Source organism: Trachurus trachurus, assembly GCF_905171665.1.
Source record: "Trachurus trachurus genome assembly, chromosome: 6".
NCBI classification, from domain to species: Eukaryota; Metazoa; Chordata; class Actinopteri; order Carangiformes; family Carangidae; genus Trachurus; species Trachurus trachurus.
In genome coordinates, this window is record NC_139897.1 from 21,002,418 (window position 1) to 21,021,283 (window position 18,866).

Below are 18,866 nucleotides of genomic sequence, written 5' to 3' on the forward strand. Positions count from 1 at the left end.
GGCCCAGCAGTCAAATCAGAGAGCCGTACAAGAGAGGATTTAACCGACCCTCAGCTGAACCATAATAATAAGTGAAAAGACCTCAAATACATCATTGTCCTGTAGCCGTCCGCTGCATGCTAATAAAGAAGGGCCCATTGCTTTATTACAAGGTGCCTCTATACTATGAGCTCTGCAGTAAATTTGCATCCAGAGTTACAGTATGCCCTAAAGTTTCAAGCAACAGCAACACTCGTGTGTAAAGAAATGGAAATCCACTTTTTTTTTTCTCTGCTTCCATTTTTTCGGGTTAATGTGTTTATTGATTCTTTTATTCCATTCCTTTTTGTCATTCATTCATATACAGATATTATTGATTATTCATTAATGTGCAAATCAATGGGGTTCATTTGCGTACTGCTACAAAATCCAAATAATTCACCACCCAAAGCTAATGAAGTTGTGCTTGTGAATGTGAAATGAGATTTTTTATAATGTAGTCGTATCCCTTAAATTACCCAAACCACGGAGAGGCTGAGAGGCAATGATGATGTGTTGTTTATGTGTGTTTGTGTGTGTGTGTGGACGTGCACATGTGCATGCGTGAAAGTGAGAAGGCTTTTGGCTTTGACAGGACAGAGCGCTCCAGCTTCCTACTGTTATGTAATCTGATAGGGAAAATCCAAGCTGCTACACACACAAACACACACAAACACACACACACACAGTCTCCTTCCAAGACACACATGCACTCATCCACTACACAAATATGCTCAATTTGTGCTTCCTTTCATTACACACACAAACACAAACTGGTCATCACCATATGCTATCTTTGTCTGCCAATAGAGTGTCTGTCTGTGTGTGTATGTGTGTGTGTGTATGGGAGAGAGTTTCCACTGGAGGTAGTTATTACCGGGTAACTAGGAATGTAGCCAATAATGAAGGAGGGAGGAGCGTGATCTCTCTTCGCTAGTTACATGAGAGGAGTTGATTTGTTGATTTGCCTTCATTTTACTAATAGTGTGAGTCTTTGAAGCGAAGGCCTCGTTCCCACTGAGGCCTCGTTCCTTCCTTCTGTAAAGTGGATCCTGTCAGTAGTCGACTTGAAAAGCATGAAAGATTGAGAAACTCCACCGGACCTTCGCTTCCTCAACATCTGCCATCTGAAAAGCCAAAAGTTGTGTCTGTTTACAACTCATAGAAGAGTTCCTTTCTTTTTCCTTTTTGCAGCTGTGTTTTGCTCTAATTACACATCTTCAAGACATGTAGCATCTTTTCTGTCTTTTGGAGCTCTTCCTGCAGCTGCATGCTAAAGTGTAATGTGTATTACAGACGGTCCCCTTCTATGTACAGTCACTCTGGAGAGGTCAATACATATGATATTACCTGACCTGTCATAATCGTCCTAGCTCCTGACCACAGTTAAACACAGGCTGGACGCCTTTCAGCCGTGGTGGAAGAGGAATCTCGGACCACCGTAGTATACTGTACCGCAGCACAAAGAGAAGAGATCCATGAGAGCAAGAAACAAAAGTGAAACAAGAACTTGAATCAATATTTGGCACTTAGTTTCCGCAGCTGAGCGCCTGGTTCCAGCTTCGGGTGGGTGAGATCTTGTGGTTATAGCAGAGCAGCAGAGATGTTGAATGGAATTAAAGCTGCAGACAGCTAGGGAGCTGTGTGAGCGGCGGTGACCACAGATTAACCTCTCGTCAGAAGACCTGAATGACCGGGAAGATCACATCACATGCAGGTTTTTTGTTTCCAGGAGATAACACCATAGGAGATGCCCGTGTGTGTCACCAATCATCATCATTCAACACAATGTAGGCTATTATAAACCCACACGGTGAGGTCAGGAGTAAACAAATAATGAGAATATTAACAATTACCTCACAGAGAGAGTGATAGAAACAGAGAGGGAAAATGGAAGATGAGAGAAGGGAGGGAGAATGTGTGTGGGTGTTGCGTACTCGCGGGACTTCGGCACTGCAGCATTCTTTCTGTGTGTGTGTGTGTGTGTGTGAAGAGAGAGAGAGAGAGAGGGAGAGGGTGAGTAAAGGTGGGGGGCACTCCTGGGACCCCTCCAGCACTGCAGCAGGTTGCGTGCATGCATGAGTGTGTGTGTGTGTGTGTGTGTTGTGTGTGTGTATTCTTCAGCCCCCACACAACCAGTGGGTCAAGCTCTCACACACACACACACACACACACATACACACAGACACCCCCTGCATCAGCCCCCCCTCTGCCCCTGGTTGCCATGGAAACACACCTTGAGCGAGCCCCCCAGAGAGGTGCACACTCCTCCTCCTTCCGTCCACTGCTCTCTTCTTTGCTGCACTCTTTCTTTCTTTCTTTCTTTCTCTCCAAACGCCTCCCTCTGTCAATCCCATCATCCCTCACTCCAGTCCTCACAATACAGTCCTCATATCTCTCTCTCCCTCTCTCTCTCTCTCTCTCTCTCTTTCTATTTCTTTCCATCTCCCTCTCCGGCTACTTTTCCCTCGCTGTCCTCGCCATCACTCGTCTGGCTTGGTTTACGGCCTTGATGCCGCAAGGGACCAAACACACACACACACATACATACACACAGCTTCGTGCTGTGAGGGGATGAGGGTGGGGATGAGGGTGGGGGGGGGGTCGACAGGAACAGGGAAGGGCAGTAATGGGGGGGAAGACGTGAGCCCGAGGGACCCGGAGCAGCCCATACAGAGATAGAGAGAGGAGGGAGGAGGGAGGAGGGGAGGGAGCTACCGAAGGAGTTTCCTTGCCCAGACTAGGAAAGGGTTAAGAGGTTTGTGTGTGTGTCTGTGTTGTGCATTCTGTATGACTGTGCGGTGTGTGTGTGTGTGTGTGTGTGTGTGTGTGTGTGTGTGTGTGTGTGTGTGTGTGTGTGTGTGTGTGTGTGTGTGTGTGTGTGTGTGTGTGTGTGTGTGTGTGTGTGTGTGTGTGTGTGTGTGTGTGTGTGTGTGTGTGTGTGTGTGTGTGTGTGTGTGTGTGTGTGTGTGTGTGTGTGTTGGGGAAGGCGAGCACCTTAGGGATCCATCCCCAACACAAATCAAGGAGCTCATTTATGTTCTGCTGCATGTTGCAGGGGTGTGTGTGTGTGTGATGAGGCCAGCTTGAATGTGCTTTGTGTGTGTATGTGTGTGCAAGAGTGTGTGTATTGGTGTGACGGGGACAATGCCACCTGGTCCCTCTCCTCTGGTCAATTAGCAGAGAAAGGAGGGTAATGGGAGAATGAGACTGAGGGAGAGCATGAGCAATGAGGGTGTATGTACGTGATAGTGTGTGTGTGTGTATGTGTATGCTCTGATAGTGGAATTGTAATGATGAGTCTACTGCAGTGTGTTGTGTACTTCTCTCTGTCTGTGTGTCCTCCCTCTTTCCCTGCTTCTGTCCATTCATACACAGTATACTACATTACACCGTGTCCTCGTCTTGTTTCCGGTCTCCACTTTTCTTCCAGTCTTCTCAGACTTGAGCTTTTTTTTCAAGATGCACCAGTTGTTCTACAGATGTTCAGCAGCCACTCACCAATTACCTGTGTGTCTGTGTCTCTCTGTCTCACCCCATCACTCATCTTTTTGTCCACTGCCCACTACGATAATAATAGGTACTGTATATAACACATTCAGGTTGACAGTTACAAACACTACATGTCAGTGGTGAACACTTAAACTGAACACTAGTATGAAGAAAGTGTGGGTGAAAAGACCAAGGTCAGGTATTATATTCCCTGTGGAGGTGCCCTGGTTAACATCAGAGTTGGCATGGCAACAAATCAAGAACATGTATTGTCAGTCCAGTTCAAACATGTCTCTGACTAATCAGACAGAGAAGCTTAAAATGGTGAGTCCAACAGATGGATATATTTGTATTGTATTACGCCTTCCACAGTGGAATAACCATAATATTTAAATGTTTAAAACAATTACCATTTTAACAAAAGAGCAACAGGACACAACTCGATGCATGTTGTTGCAAAGTAGCTACATTCTTCTTAGACAAATTAGCGCCAAGGATATAAGGCATAAAATAGTCCCCAAACCTGCTTTGATGTGCATTTAAAAAGCCAGAAAAGTTCATATTCTGTTTTGTGAGAACAAACTCGGAGTCCTAACCTTCACCCTGCACCCCCCCCCCTCTCTCTCTCTCTGTCTCTCTCTCTCTCCTCTCATCCCTCTCTCCCCTGTGTTCTCTGTCCCAGCATAGGCCTCCCAGGGCTGTGTGTGTGTGTGCGTGTGTTGTGCTGGTGGATCAAATGCACTCTGTGAGGCAAAGCGTAACGGCAGGATGCTGTACGGCTCTGTCATCTCACTATGGGTCACATACACACACACACTCGCTCACACATGGACCGGGTCTCAGAGGGGGACAGCATACAGACACTGCGGTCCCCCCACACACTGATCAAAACAATGTATTTGTCAGAAAAGAGAACTCTTTCATGGGACACACGCACACACACTCACACACACACACACACACACACACAGGCGTTGGAGGCCTCTCTCTATGCCCTTGTTCCGGACAGCCCAATTATCTCTCTGCACCTCACTGTTTTCCCTTCAGTTCTCCCTTTCTCTCTCTGTCTGTCTGTCTGTCTCTCTCTCTCTCCCACTCTCTCACTTCAGTTTTGTCTTTTGTCATCGGTAGACATTTTTTTTATTCCACTGGCCCTGTAATCGATTGACATTTAATTAGCTTCTAAAGTTTCCTAAGTAAGGCTGACGGCTTTACTGACGTCATCTGTGTGTGGTACCCCAAACACACACATGCACATGTTCTGATTGCTGTTGAAATGATCAATCAGCTATTTTAATTGTTCATAAATTGGTCAGTTACTGTAAATTCTGCTTGTTCTAGCTTCTTATAAGTGTGAGAGTTTGTCGATTTTCCTTGTTTTTAGGGTGTAGACCTGAACATATCACGTGCGTTCAATTATGAGCCACGTGATTGGATTTATTTTAATTTTTCTTTTTTAATTTCTTTCTTCAATTCATCCATATCATGCATACACATACACAACAAACATACCCTCTCATGCGTGCATATACTGATTAATACAAGAATAATAAATGATGTTACTACTAGTAGAATTAATAATAACAGTAATAATGACATAACACAAGTATCAAGTGAGTAATGGAAAGAAAATTGGAAGAAAAAAAATCAATTGATTGTTTAAATAATCATCATGCCTCAATGGTAACAAACAGGCATAAAGCTACAACAACAGGCTGTGCTGCCTTATGTAGAATAGCTCACCCAATTTCACAGTCTTCTTCCACTGTATAAATGTGGTTAACTAGGTTTTTCTGCAGTTTAAGGTTTTACAGCCAGTACCTTTACTGCTCTCTCTATCAGACCAGAGAGGATGTTGCCGTCTATTATCTTGGACTGTGGGTAACCGGTGCATCGGTGTGTACTGTACATGTGAAGGTAGCCGATGTTTGACCACTTTTCCCTGGCCGCGTGGGAGAGTGTGTGACAACTTCTGAAGAAAGCATCACTCCTGCTGAGGCCAAGATCTTAAAGGTGCCATCTACAGAGACCCCCAGCACACACTGAGATAAACACACACACACTGAGATCACTGAAGCTTAGGTATTACTTACTTATTCACCCTCTACCTCCACCTGTGCCATGTGCATCTATTTCTATTTGCTCTTTTTTTTAAACTTGAAAACAATCGTTTTCTCCTTTTAATGACTAAAAGTGCACTTTTTACTAAGACAAAGGATATTACAATGAAAATATGACGATTAAACTGGTTGCACTGTTCACTCCTCCTTCTCTCTCTCTCTCTCTCTCTCTCTGTGTGTCTCACTCCATGTGACTCTCCTGCTGTTTCAATCTCCTAGTAAATGATAATGAACCTCTATCTGTCTCAGTATGTCTCGGACACACTGGCGCCCCACACAACCTAGCAGCCTTTGAGGTTTGTGTGTGTCGGTGTGCGTGGAATGGGGATGTTTGGGGACCGGGACCATGGAGCATACCATCTCAATCATATAAGCACATGCGGCACCCACACACACACACACACATACAAGCACACACACACACACAAGCACGCACACACACATGCACACAAACACACCCACAGCTATTGAGGCAGGATTAGGGCACCCTTGTGACGGCCTTTGAGGCAAGGGGAGATAGGAATCTTTGTGTGCGTGCGGGTATTAGTCAGTATGGGTGTCATGGATGTATGATTGAAGACGTTATTAACCCCGCGACCCCCTGCAGCGCTGCAGCTGAAGTTTTGCAGACTGTTTGAATGTGTGTATGTATGAACGTGTTGTATGTACACACTCGCGCCACACGAGTTAAGTGACAAAAAGCAGAAGACGCATACTGTGTTCTCCATGAATTGTCTGTGTGTATCCCAGAGAGAGGGTGTGTGTGTGTGCATATTCGTGTGTGCAGCTCCACAAGGGGTCACAGATTGGTCCGTAGAAGACACCATCTGATGTCTCCGGGCAGTATGGTCCTATGGTGTGCATGTGCCTGTGTGGTCCCACATGGTGTGTGTGTGTATGTGTGTGTGTGTGTGGGGGCGACTGGGGCATCGGTCCTGTATGGTACAATGGTGATAAGGACAACAGGCAGGGGACCTGGTCGTCAAGGGGTGCATATGTGAGTGTGTGTGTGTGTGTGTTTATGACGCCCACCTTTCATCTGGCCTTTCACTGTGGGTGCTGTGATGTCACTCACACCTTCTTAAAATAGACACAGATACACACAAACGCACAAACACTGGTATAATCCCCAAGTGTGAGTGATGATGGGGGGATGGAGGCTGGTCGCACATCGTCTCCTCTCTGTTTGTCATGAAGATGTACCTGATCATATTAGAGAGTGATATAAGCTCTCGGTCTCACATATTACTCATTTACACCAGAGCACCGCATGTGCAATAATGTGACTCATGCTCTGACAAATTGTGACATCTAAAAAAATAGAAATGCCTCACACACACAGTCTCAGCAGCCTGAACAAATGGCTCAATGAATGAAGGCCTCCGTACCGGACAGAAAAGAGAAATTCATAGATTCAAAAATGGGGGAAAATAAGTAGAGTATCGGTGAAAAGGCTGAAACAAAGGGGTGAGGGGTTTGAACCGGATCCCTCACAAATTAATCAGCAAGTGATGGACCAAGAGGGACGATAAGGAGACACATAGGGAGGAATGGGCAAAGTGAGCAATGGATGAGTGACTGCATTGGGGGAGGGCGGATAACGAGGACATGGGGAGGGAAGGAAGGATGGCTATTGGAAGGGCAGATCATCCACAGCCCCAGTGGGGAGGACAGACAATTACCAGTTGGGGCAGATATGGCACTGGGGTTGGTGTGTGCGCGAGTTGGGGGAGTGTACGTGGCAGAAAGGTGTGGGGGGGGGTGAAATGAGAATGTGCAGCGGGGGGAGAGAGGGAGAGTATTATTCAACATATATTATAATGTCTGTCTGTCCAACTCATTTGATCTGGAGCTGAGCTTTACATTTGCTCTTCAGTGAAATTTGTTTCCCAGTTGAGGGTGAAAAGTTCAACTGTATGACAAAAATGTGACAATGCATAAGAAATAAGTTAATTGTTGCTCATATTAATATGTATTCTGTCTATCACTGCTTAGTATATTACCGACAGCATCTTATAGTTTTTGTATGAGCTTGAGGCATCTGTCATGTGTGTTGTATCAGTGTTCTAAAATGTCATGTTGTTGTTTTCGTGTTGCTTAATCCAACCTACACATGCATGTCTGTCTCCTATTTGCAGAGGAGGGCATCAATCACGAGTGCAAGCTGTGTAACCAGATGTTTGATTCACCTGCCAAGCTGCTTTGCCACCTGATAGAGCACAGCTTCGAAGGCATGGGAGGTACCTTCAAGTGTCCCGTCTGCTTCACAGGTGACGCTCACACACACACACACACACTCATACACACACACACACATTCACCTTCAAGGACAGTAGCAAACGTTAATCCTACTCACTTGTGTCCTGTCTATTTTTGTATTTGAATTTGAATTGTACTGTACGTTTAAAAACAAGTCAGCACACAACAGGAACACAACTAATGTAGTACACTAACACAAACCATGATCTGTATCTTATTCTGTAGTGCTAAGCACATTCTTTTTTCTTATACTGAATGAATATTATAGACATGTTTTGCTTAGTTTTTTATATGCTGTATTGTCTGTCATTTAATGTTATATTTGTGAATATTCGTTCAAATATTCGTTCGCCACACATGGTGTAAGCACCAGAGTTGTCGCAGCTTATCACAATTTGTATGCTGATGTTAATAAAAATGCCAGATGAGGTTAATACTGTTGCTAGAAGCAGGGTTACCTCTTAAATCTCTCCTGACATCAGCTCTGGTACCTGTTGTGGCACAGAAATGGCTCTCTCTGGGTTCCCCACATCATGCTACATTGAATAAATGTGCTGTAATGGCTGTAAAGTTTCTGGTTTGGGGTAAACAGTAACAACGCATTAGGAATATCCATTGTTTTACGCTTCTAACTGTGGGAGTAATATTCCAGTGGGGTGCCACTGCTAAAGAAGCACCAACTGTGTGTGTGTGTATGTGTGTGCAAAAGTTCATGTAATAACCACCAAAAAAAACCCCAAAAAACAAAATATGAAATACCTAATGCCTTTGCAATCCACTGGAGGGCTGAAACAAAATGCTGGATGACCAAATTAGGCGTGTGGTATTCACTGTACCTACAGTATTTTACCAGCAACTAAGTCAGCACCTTTGCTCTCTCTCTTCCGTGTTCAATCTCTGACTGTCTATCCCCATATGCTCTCTCTCTCTTTCTCTCTCTGTCACTCCATCACTCCTTCCCCCTCTTCTCCCCCTCCCCATCCCCCTCCCCCTCAGTTGCTGAGTTTGTCTTGTGTTGTGTGCCTCCCCCCAGGTACACAGCAACGCTTTAAACTTTAACTCTATTCCTTGGTGGCTTATGAATTAGTAAGATGGGCACCACTCCTACGGGGAGGCTTAATAATTCAACACATACACACTCACAGCGAAAACCAAAAGTTTACTGAAACAAAGGGGAGAGAAAGAAAGAAAAGAGTATATGAGACAACATTGGAGCGGAAGTTAAAAAAGAAGAGATAATTTATTGATAAATATCACAAGGTCTGCTGAGGATAGCTCTTCCTGTTTTCTCTCCTCCTTTCTCCTCTCTCTCTTTAATCCCATTCACTCCCTCCATTTGCTTTGTGTGTGTTTGTGTGGTTATTTGTACAGAAACAAAAAAAAACCCAGTTGCCATTTGGTTCTTTGCCTACAGTCGATAGTCTGGCCGTTGTTTTGCACTGTTAACTTTAACTGCCCAGTTGTAAACAGGCCAGTACCTCAGTAGATCAGATCCGATGCACCTGACCGGGTTGCAGATCATTCTCCCTCTACAGCCCACCGCTCCCAGCAACACACAACCACAACAATGCCGATCCAACAAAGTCCTGACCAGACACGGCTGTTTTCAGCTCCAGCACCTCCAGCACCTCCAGCTTTTAGCCCTGTGAACTGTCTTTGATGGCTTTTAGCTTTAATGGCCATCAGATGACTTTGTTAATCAAATGCACGCTGTGTTAACTGGTAGCATGTTTGTTGTTCTTCCAGTGTTTGTGCAGGCCAACAAGCTCCAGCAGCACATTTTCGCCGTCCACGGCCAGGAAGACAAGATCTACGACTGTTCCCAGTGTCCGCAGAAGTTCTTCTTTCAGACAGAACTACAGGTAGGTCCCCTCAATTCAGTCCCTGTGTTATGACGTGAGTCTCTCTTGTCTGTCTCTTTTTGCTGTTGCTGTGTGGCAGGAATTAAAGGAATAGTGCATGCAGGTGCAGACGCTGCAATGAGCGGACAAGGAGAGTCTATCAGAAAATGTAGTCGACAGTTATTCTTAGTCCAAACAAGATACGTACCCACCTGAGAAGAATACCTCCATACTTCAACACTCTCGCTCTCTTCCTCCTTAAATCTCTTTCTTATCTTCCCTCCATCCCTCAGTATACAGTAACCTCAGTAGCTCCCTCCATCCCTCTCGACTTCTTGTGTTTCACTGAATCCTCCATTTACCGTTCATCTCCATATTCTCCGTCCAGCCCTCTGTTCATCCCTCTGTCCCTCTCTTTCCATCTCTCCTCATGAGGTCTGAGTAGGGTTCTGGCAAGCTTCATGTCATTAGGATCCAGACACACCTGAGTGTGTGTGTACATGTGCATGTATGTGTGTGTGTATGAAAGGCAAGAGAGGCTATAAGTCACCCAAGAGTAGGTCCTGGGCCAGCTGTGGCCAGGTCTGTGATGATGTAAACCCTCCCGTCCTCCTCCATCTCTTGTATTCCTCTGGCAGCGGACGACTGACCTGCAAAATCTTCGGGCCGAACATCAGTCCTGTTAAAGACGAAATCTGTAACTCACGCTGTCACTTGCTGCATTAACTGCAGATGTATTAGTTTAAAGTAAAAGATTTTGTGGAAAGTTGTGTGAAGCCCTGCAGATTATACGAATCTGACAGAAAACATGAAAAATTCAGCAGCTCTTGAAGGATGAGACTTCCAGGTTTCTGGATCGAATTTTCATGTGTAAAAATACAAACACGGTGTATAATACATTGCTTCCAGGATGTGGCTGTGATTTGAGGATAATTTATTGACACTGTCAAACAGGACAGGTGCAACCTTGTGACAAAGTGATCAGCATGTCTCATTAGCAGAGTATTTGGTCCATGTTCAGTGGTGATTAATGATTGAGACGTCATATTTAAATAGGAAAGAATGTCTTATTTTCCTATTTGACTCACCCATACATACAATCACTCTCCATTTATCCCTCTTCTCTGCTCTCTATATATTCACTGGCCTTGACCTTGCAGCTGAAAACTTAACATGGTCCGCTGTGCAGTCAGTAATGCTGATAAACACTAATAGAAGGTGTTCACTCTATAGTAAACGCTGTGCTTGCTGTAGTGATTATTTGATTGTAAGAAGGCCTCTGCAGCCACTACACACACACACACACACACACACACACACACACACACACACACACACACACACACACACACACACACACACACACACACACACACAAAGTGGCAGTGATACAGGGCCGAAGGAGGTGGGCATATGGCTGGCCAGTCCATTTAACAGCAGGGCGACTGCTGGACCCTGTCGGTTAATGTCCGCACACAGTCACCACTCACATGCCACGCATTCCTGCTCACGTCCTCACACCTGTACATACACAAACACACACTCTATACGCCACACACACACACACATATCTGCTCCTCTTCTACATAGACTCCATCTCACATTTACTATATAGCTAACTTGAGTGAATGTTTTGATTTTGTTGATGCACCTCATCTTTTTTCGGGCTGACTCTGGTAAAGTCAGAGTGAGATATGTGGGTTTTTTATTCTCTGTGAGTTGCCTCGGATTCTATAGCTATACAGCTCTACCAGCAGATAGGTATCTCATAGATCAGCTCATCTGAGTCTGCTCAGGTCACATGAGTTTAATTCTGTTGTTTTCATTCCAGTTAAGTTGAGCTCAGTTCAACTTTTTTTCCCTCTCTCAGCTCCTTGTACTTCTTCTTCCTCTTTGGCTGCTGCACTGTGGCTATATCCATCTTGTTACTCTTTGGTCCTAGCCCAAGTGTGTGTGTGTGTGTGCGTGCATGTCTGTGTGCGTGTCTGTGTCTATGTGTGTGTGAAAACTTGCAGCCCGAGCCCGACCTGCCACAGCTCCATTGCCCCATGGGAGGGCTCTCTAAGTGGGCTAGACAGAAAGGCTGACTGAGGGAGATGGAGAGCTACAACCATGGAGGTTAATGCCACTGCTAGCTGTTATCGCATGTGTGCGAGTTTGTGTGTGTGTGTGTGTGCATGCGTCTGCCACAGTAAGTGGAATGGGGTAATTTGTGTGTGCGTGTGTGTGTGTTTTAATGAGGTGCGGATGGATGAAGAAGGCTGGTTGGCCAGCTAGAAAAGGCTTTGGCCTCTTTCAACCCCTCAGAGGGGCCATATGATGTTCAGCTCTCTCTCTCTTTCTCTCTCTCTCCTTCACACACCCACACACCCAACGGCCATTGCAGCATGGACACGTCGCTGCATCATCCTCTCTCCCTCCTCTCATCGTCCCCTTCTTTCCATCTCCATCCCTCCTTCCGCAAACAAAAGTCCTCACTTTCTCTCTGCCGCTCTCTCAATCGCTCGCGTTTACATCTTCCTATCCATCTCCTACGCATCCATACCACAATTTTTCACTTTCTCTCTTCCTGTTTCTCTCCCTACTCTCTCTCTGTCTGACTCCCCCCCATCTGTCCCAGAAGAACCAGCCCCTATGCATATTTTAGCCCCTCTCCTCTCTTCCTCTCTTCTGTGCCTCTCCCCAGTGCCCCATAAATAGTGCAGACGTAAGCTGGTAAATAAGAGATGTTTTGGTGTGTGTCTGTGTGTATGTGTGTGGGTGTGTAAATAAGAAATGCTGTGGCCCTGATCAGTGAGGCCCTTCTGGATCTCTCTCTGCCTTTACTCCCAGACTTCACAGACGACTTTCTTATTCTCTCTGTTTTAGTTTCTTTCTTTCTTTCTTTCTTTCTTTCTTTCTTTCTTTCTTTCTTTCTTTCTTTCTTTCTTTCTTTCTTTCTTTCTTTCTCTGTCTCTCATACATTTGTCTCCATCATCACCAAAAATCAATTGTTTTATATTACATGGATACAATCCATTGGTTAAACACACTGAGTGCTGCAGTTAAATGATTGTTGATAACTGAGTCCCTCTTGTAGAAGCATCTCATCCAGCTCTATATCAGCTCCTTCTCTCCCTCTATGTTTTTTTTTTCCTGACAGACTTCTTGATCTCCACATTTTTCTTAGGCCTCCAGGGGGTGCTATCCTGCAGCTCCTGCCCTCAATGCTTCCTCCTATCCCTCGCTTCATCCATCACACTTGCACTCCTCCCCAATCATCCCCCTTTTTTCTGCCTCTGCCTCTGTTGTGCTACACCATCTCCTTTAGCTCTAGTAAATATTTAAACACTTCTAGATGGGTGGATTGCTGGTCAGATGAATAAATGGATGGATGTGGGGGATCCTCTTTGTTTGTTTGTGTGCCGATTCCCTCGACCGGATCTTGCCCCTTTTTCCACATTGACCCCCCTACACACACACACACACACACACACACACACACACACACACACACACACACACACACACACACACACACACACACACACACACACACACACACACACACACACACACACACACACACACACACACACACACACACACACACACACACACACACACAAACACACACACACACCCTTCCTCCCCCCGTCTCAGCAGTGTGGAATATTTGAGAGTTGTGCAACAGCAGAGTCAAGCGGGGATCTCTTCCCACGTTGATGCAATTAAAAGAACATGTAGTGTACACATACAGTGATGGATGGATGACAGGACACAGTGATGATGGGAAACCAGGAAAATTAAAGAAATATTAAAAAGCCCTCAAAGCGAAAGTAATTAATTTTTGTTAGAGCAGAGCTGCACAGACAGTTCAATGTCTTTGGTTCAGATCAGGGCAGAGTGTGTGTGTGTGAGTGTGTGAGTGTGTGAGAGAGAGGGTGAAACAAGCTGTGTTTAGTAGTCTGTCTGTGAATAATGTTGTCTTTGTCTTTGTCTGAATCTAAGAGCCTCACTGTCTCCCTCTAACTGAATTATGGAAAGGTGTGGATGTGGCTGAACTGGCAATAGGGTTTTGTGTGTGTACGACGTACATACGTGTGTGTGTGTGTGTGTGTGTGTGTGTCTGTCGGTTTTGCTTGTGTCTGGGTGTTGGTGTTGGGTGTTGAGTGTTGAGTCAAGTCATAGTATGTACTCTCTGATCCATATATCCCTTGGCTGTGTGTGTGTGTATGAGTGAATTTGATCCGTATCCCTGTGGCGTTCCAGGGGAGCGTACTCAGCTGCCCCACTGTTCACTGGGAGACTCTTGTGTTATTAGAATGGGGACCTGGGACACACACACACACACACACACATACACCCTCTCTCACACTCTCTCTCTCTCTCCTCCCTGAATCCCTGGACTTGAAGCTATTTGCAGACAAAGACAAAAAGAGATTCAAAACAAAAGAGAGACAGCTAGTCAGCCTTACCTGGTGCTGTATACTGCCACTACTGCAGCTAATACTGTTTCTGCCATTGAAGTAGTGATGGTTGTGCTGTTTTTGAGTTGAACTAGTTGAATATCATGTCAGTATATCAAACCTAGAGGCAAAGATACACAAACAAATAAAGAAAAATGTTTTGGGAGAAAATTAACAAAGACGATACTGTCATTGTGTTCAACTGTCCTGTGTCTTGGCAGAATGTTCTCCTGCTCTGACCACCTGAGGAGAAATTGCATACACATTGTGCTGGTATCTGTTATCGCCGATGTGTTTCTTTGTTTCATACTGTGAATGCAAAGCACATTCTGTTCATGTTGGATGTAAATGCAAGGCAGACAATCTCAATGTGGGATCAGTTAATCATCTGGAAATGTTATATTGATGTGCATGTACACCTGTGTGTGTCTGCATTGAAGCCTCTAGGAACTTCCCACCAGAAAAAGCGTAAAAAGGCACACACACAGTGGGTCGCAGTGAGGAGGAGAGGGAGATGGAGAAACGAATTAAAAGAAGTTACTTTGATGCTTTGATATAAAGCAGGGGAACAAATAGACAGATGCAGAGAAACAAAAAAGATGGGCAGAATGAGATAACGTGGGATAAAGAGATAAACAGAGGTAGGGACAGATACAAAGGAATTACACTATGTGAGCCAGCACCTGGAGGGTCTCTAACAGCTTGGACCGTGTTCTTGTCATTTTGTGTGTGTATTTGTGTGCGTGTGTGACAGGTGAGCAGAGGCAATGTGTCACAGAGCAGGACAGACTCTGCGTGGCGTGGTGTTCTATCAACCCTGCCAAAATACACTCATACACACATGGGCCCAGCGCTCGCAAACACACCGCACCTCAACGCTTCAGCGGCTGAAAAATAACCTTATAGCAGATGATATGTGACGACGGTTAGTTCAGACGTTTCACTCTGACTTCTCCAGCCTTTCATCAGTTTCTCTCACTCATTTCTTACTTCCATGATGGGCAAAATTCTTTTTTTTTTTTTTTTGCTCTGGAGATGTTTAATTCTGACTTTGAAGAATATCATTTGAAACAAACCATAAGCCTGCGAACAAACTTTGGCACAAAAAGTTCAGTACGATTTCATGTCACTGGAAACAAATTGTTATAGTTTGACATTTTCTGACAGTTCTTTGGTTAGAGTACGACAATAATCAGCTATTTGTCATGTCTTAGTTTTCTATTTATGAATTTTATTTTATGTATCTATTTACTGTATGTTTTTCCTTGTTTATCTATATTTATACATTTTTAATAAGACTGCACATTTAGCTTGGAGAAACACAATTTAGCTTTGCTAGAAACTTGTGTTGTGTAGTCTGAATGACATCTGAAACTACTTCACTTCATCTTTGAAATCGAAGTAGTATTGAGTGGCACATCAGTTTTTATGAGAATAGATAAAATGTCAGACTTTATAAATATTTTAAATGTATTTATTTTCTATCTTGTCTGTATTATCATTTTATAGCAGTATGCAGTGGGTTTCTCTGGAATTGCACTATACTGTAGATATTAACTCAGTGGTTCCTGCAAATTCATTTTCTGTCTATTAACTAATTGATTAAGTGACAAAGGCCTTTTAAAACAGTATTAGAGTAAATAAATCCTATTTGTGTTCAAGGTTTTACTGATGTGCCTTCCTGTTGTTTTAATTGTCTCAGGTCTCCGTCTAATTATCCTGTGATCCCTGTTGGAGTCTTGATCCTCTGGTTGAGGAACCACTAAGATTATAAAAATGCCTGTACATTCTGTCATTCAGTCTTATCAAAGCCCAGTCAGTGCCTCCTCTACTGAAAATTAAAACGATCAAAGTGAAGTGTTTGGCTGGCAGCAGCCTCTTCAGGCACATACACACGGTGTACTGTATCAATGCTCTCTCTCTCTCTCTCTCTCCCTCTCTCTCTTCTGCTCTGTGCTCTCTGATAAATTTGTACTTGTTAATCATTCAGTGTGTAGTAGAAACTCCCCTCCGTTCCTTCCTCTCTCCCTCCATCCTCCGTGTCCATGTCATCCACCCGTCCTCCCACGGCCTCGTCACGTTGACACTCGGCCCAGCGCTGCGGTTCACCTCGGCTCCTTTCACCCATCCATCCTTCCTCGGCTCGTCCAAGAAATCCAAGCAGATTCTTTTGTCTTTCTTCACTCACCCTCTTTTCTGTGCATGCTCTCTCTCGCTGCCAGTTTATGGGTGCATGGTAATCAAAAAATCTGTCTCCCGGGGGACTCGATGCGGATTGGACGTGTGCAATAATATGACAGTGACACGGAAAGACAACACGGTCTGCTGCTGAATTATGAGCTCTTGTGTGTACAGGATGGTTCATGTCTCTGCATTCATTTGTACATTGTGTGTGTGTGTTTGTGTGCGTTTTTCTGCCTCCTACGCATGATATATATATTCAGTGCTGCCTGTATTTTTATCCATATTTTTGAATGCTTGTGGTAATGTTTGTGTGTGTTGTCACCCATGTCTACAGGCTCCAGTCCTCATCTGGCACTGGCCACATTCCTCGGCTCAAAGTATTGTGTGTGTGTGTGTGTGTGTGTGTTTGAGAGAGCGAGAGAGACGGATCATTAATTTTTTGAACCCTTCCCCATTTTTCTCTATAATGGTGTGACTCAAATGTGTCATGTGGCGTTCAGGAACAATCGTTTTTTCATGCTGCAGGTGAGGTCATTTCCTATTTTGTGTAACAGCTTTCAGCAGGGAACCCTTACCTTTTGCTGTGAAGCCGGTGTCGATCTATGGGTGTTTGCCTTTGGCGTTGTGCGCGCACGCGTGTGTGTATGTGCTCATCATGCTGTGAGTGTATTCTGGGTCGTGTTTACTGATCCAAACCTGGTTGTTTGGGCCAGTAGCAACGGGAGAGGGGAAGTCCCCGTGGGAGAAAAAAAAGGGAAGGAGCGCTCCAAACAGGACATGGTCAGAGGGGTCACCCTGGGTGGGGTGGAAGAGGAGAAGAGCGGTGGACATCGTGACTTGGCTGGAAAGAGAGAGAGAGAGGGTGAAGGGGAGGTTTCAGATAGATGATTTGAGGATATGTGTAAGGTGTACTTTACAATAGGAGGAAGAGAGACAGAGGGATGATGGGAAAAAGACGGGGACAGAGACGGACAGAGAGAAATGGAAGAGTGGGAGGGGGGTGCAGGGAATACGTGTCAGCGGGAAGTTAAGGGCAGGGGGTGCGTTTATTTTCGATCTGCTCCCGAGGCAGCATCCTGTCCTGGACGGGTGGGGCTAAAGACAAGCCAGGGAGCAGAGGAAACGGGCTAAGACAGCCCATCTGCTAGTCCCAGACACACACACATACATACGCACACGCACGCACATACACACACGCGCACACTGAGAGAGAAAGAGAGAGAGAGAGACACAGAGACACTCACTCTGTTGGAAGAGTGTCAACTCTGAGCTATAAATACACTGAACCCAAAGAAGACCACAAGGCGGCTAAGGTGATTTTTCATTTAGTGTTAAAAACAGCAGTGGAGATGGGGCACACGTACACTCGCACAAACACACCCCAACTCTTCTACACACCACGCACGCACACACAAAACGCTTGGACACACACCCTTTGGAGTGCCTCCAGTTACCCCGACGTACACACACTTGACACAAATTCACGTACTGACAGACGCTCAGCACACTCACACACACACACACACACACACACACCCACACCCACACACACACACACACACACACACACACACACACACACACACACACACACACACACACACACACACACAAGCAGGATTGTTCCAACAGGAGTGTTTCCACTTCCTGTGTCTGTAAGAGACTTGGCATCGACATTTTCAAGTGTAGTCATTACATCATTACAGAAGCAGCACGGACTAGAGTTAGCGTGTGTGTATTCAACAAGTTTTCATATGACCCATAGGAGTGCATGAGCAGCAGGTGTAGTGGACTTTTGACGTCATTGCTACAATTATCAGCACTGTTCAGGCTGTGTAGTGGCCATGGACAAAAGAAACTGGGCCGATCACGTGTGTCACACAGGAAATGAGCGGGGGTTTGTGTGTTACAGGTCTGTGGCGTGTCAACTAAACCAGCCCAACCTCTGATCCCAAACACTGATTTGGTTGTTCACCACACTTGGCCCCATAACTCCCTCCATTTCTCCCATCATCATTCCTACTGTAAGGCCAGAGTTCACCTAACAATAAAGGCAGATTAGATTTTCCTATAACAGTGAATCACAACAAGCTTTCTGCACTGCATGGGTAGCCTATCGATGGTGTTGTGTGTGTGTGTTTGTGTGCACAAACAAACAATACTGTATTAGTTGAAAGTGTGATTGCCTTCATCCTTATGTTGTCTTAGTGTGATGTTACAGGATGAGTGTTTCTTCCACTTTGATTCGGGGCAGATGGAGCATGAACAGATATCTGTGTGTTTCAGTGGTAGAGGGAGGAGCTGGCCATGTATAACACTACTAGTCCTGTGCTTGCACATACACACGCGTGCATATTAAAGCTGACAGTGGCGCTCCGTGCCCCTCCAACCCTGTAAAACACAACCATCGGCATCATCGCCCCCAACACAAATGCACAGTTTTAGTTTGTAATGCAGTAGATAGAGGAGAGGAGCAGGACAAGGCAGATTAGATTTTCCCTTAT

At 45.0% G+C, this 18,866-nt stretch overlaps 1 protein-coding gene across 1 annotated transcript in view; it reads left to right on the forward strand.

The window, feature by feature from the left end:
* The window catches only part of znf423 (zinc finger protein 423), a 143,368-nt gene that overhangs the window by 119,556 nt on the left and 4,946 nt on the right, over positions 1-18,866 (forward strand). Inside the window, exons 19-20 of the mRNA XM_083972863.1 lie at positions 7,769-7,900; positions 9,636-9,751. Of these exons, the coding sequence (XP_083828989.1) occupies positions 7,769-7,900; positions 9,636-9,751 (248 nt within the window). The remainder of the gene's footprint in view (positions 1-7,768; positions 7,901-9,635; positions 9,752-18,866) is intronic.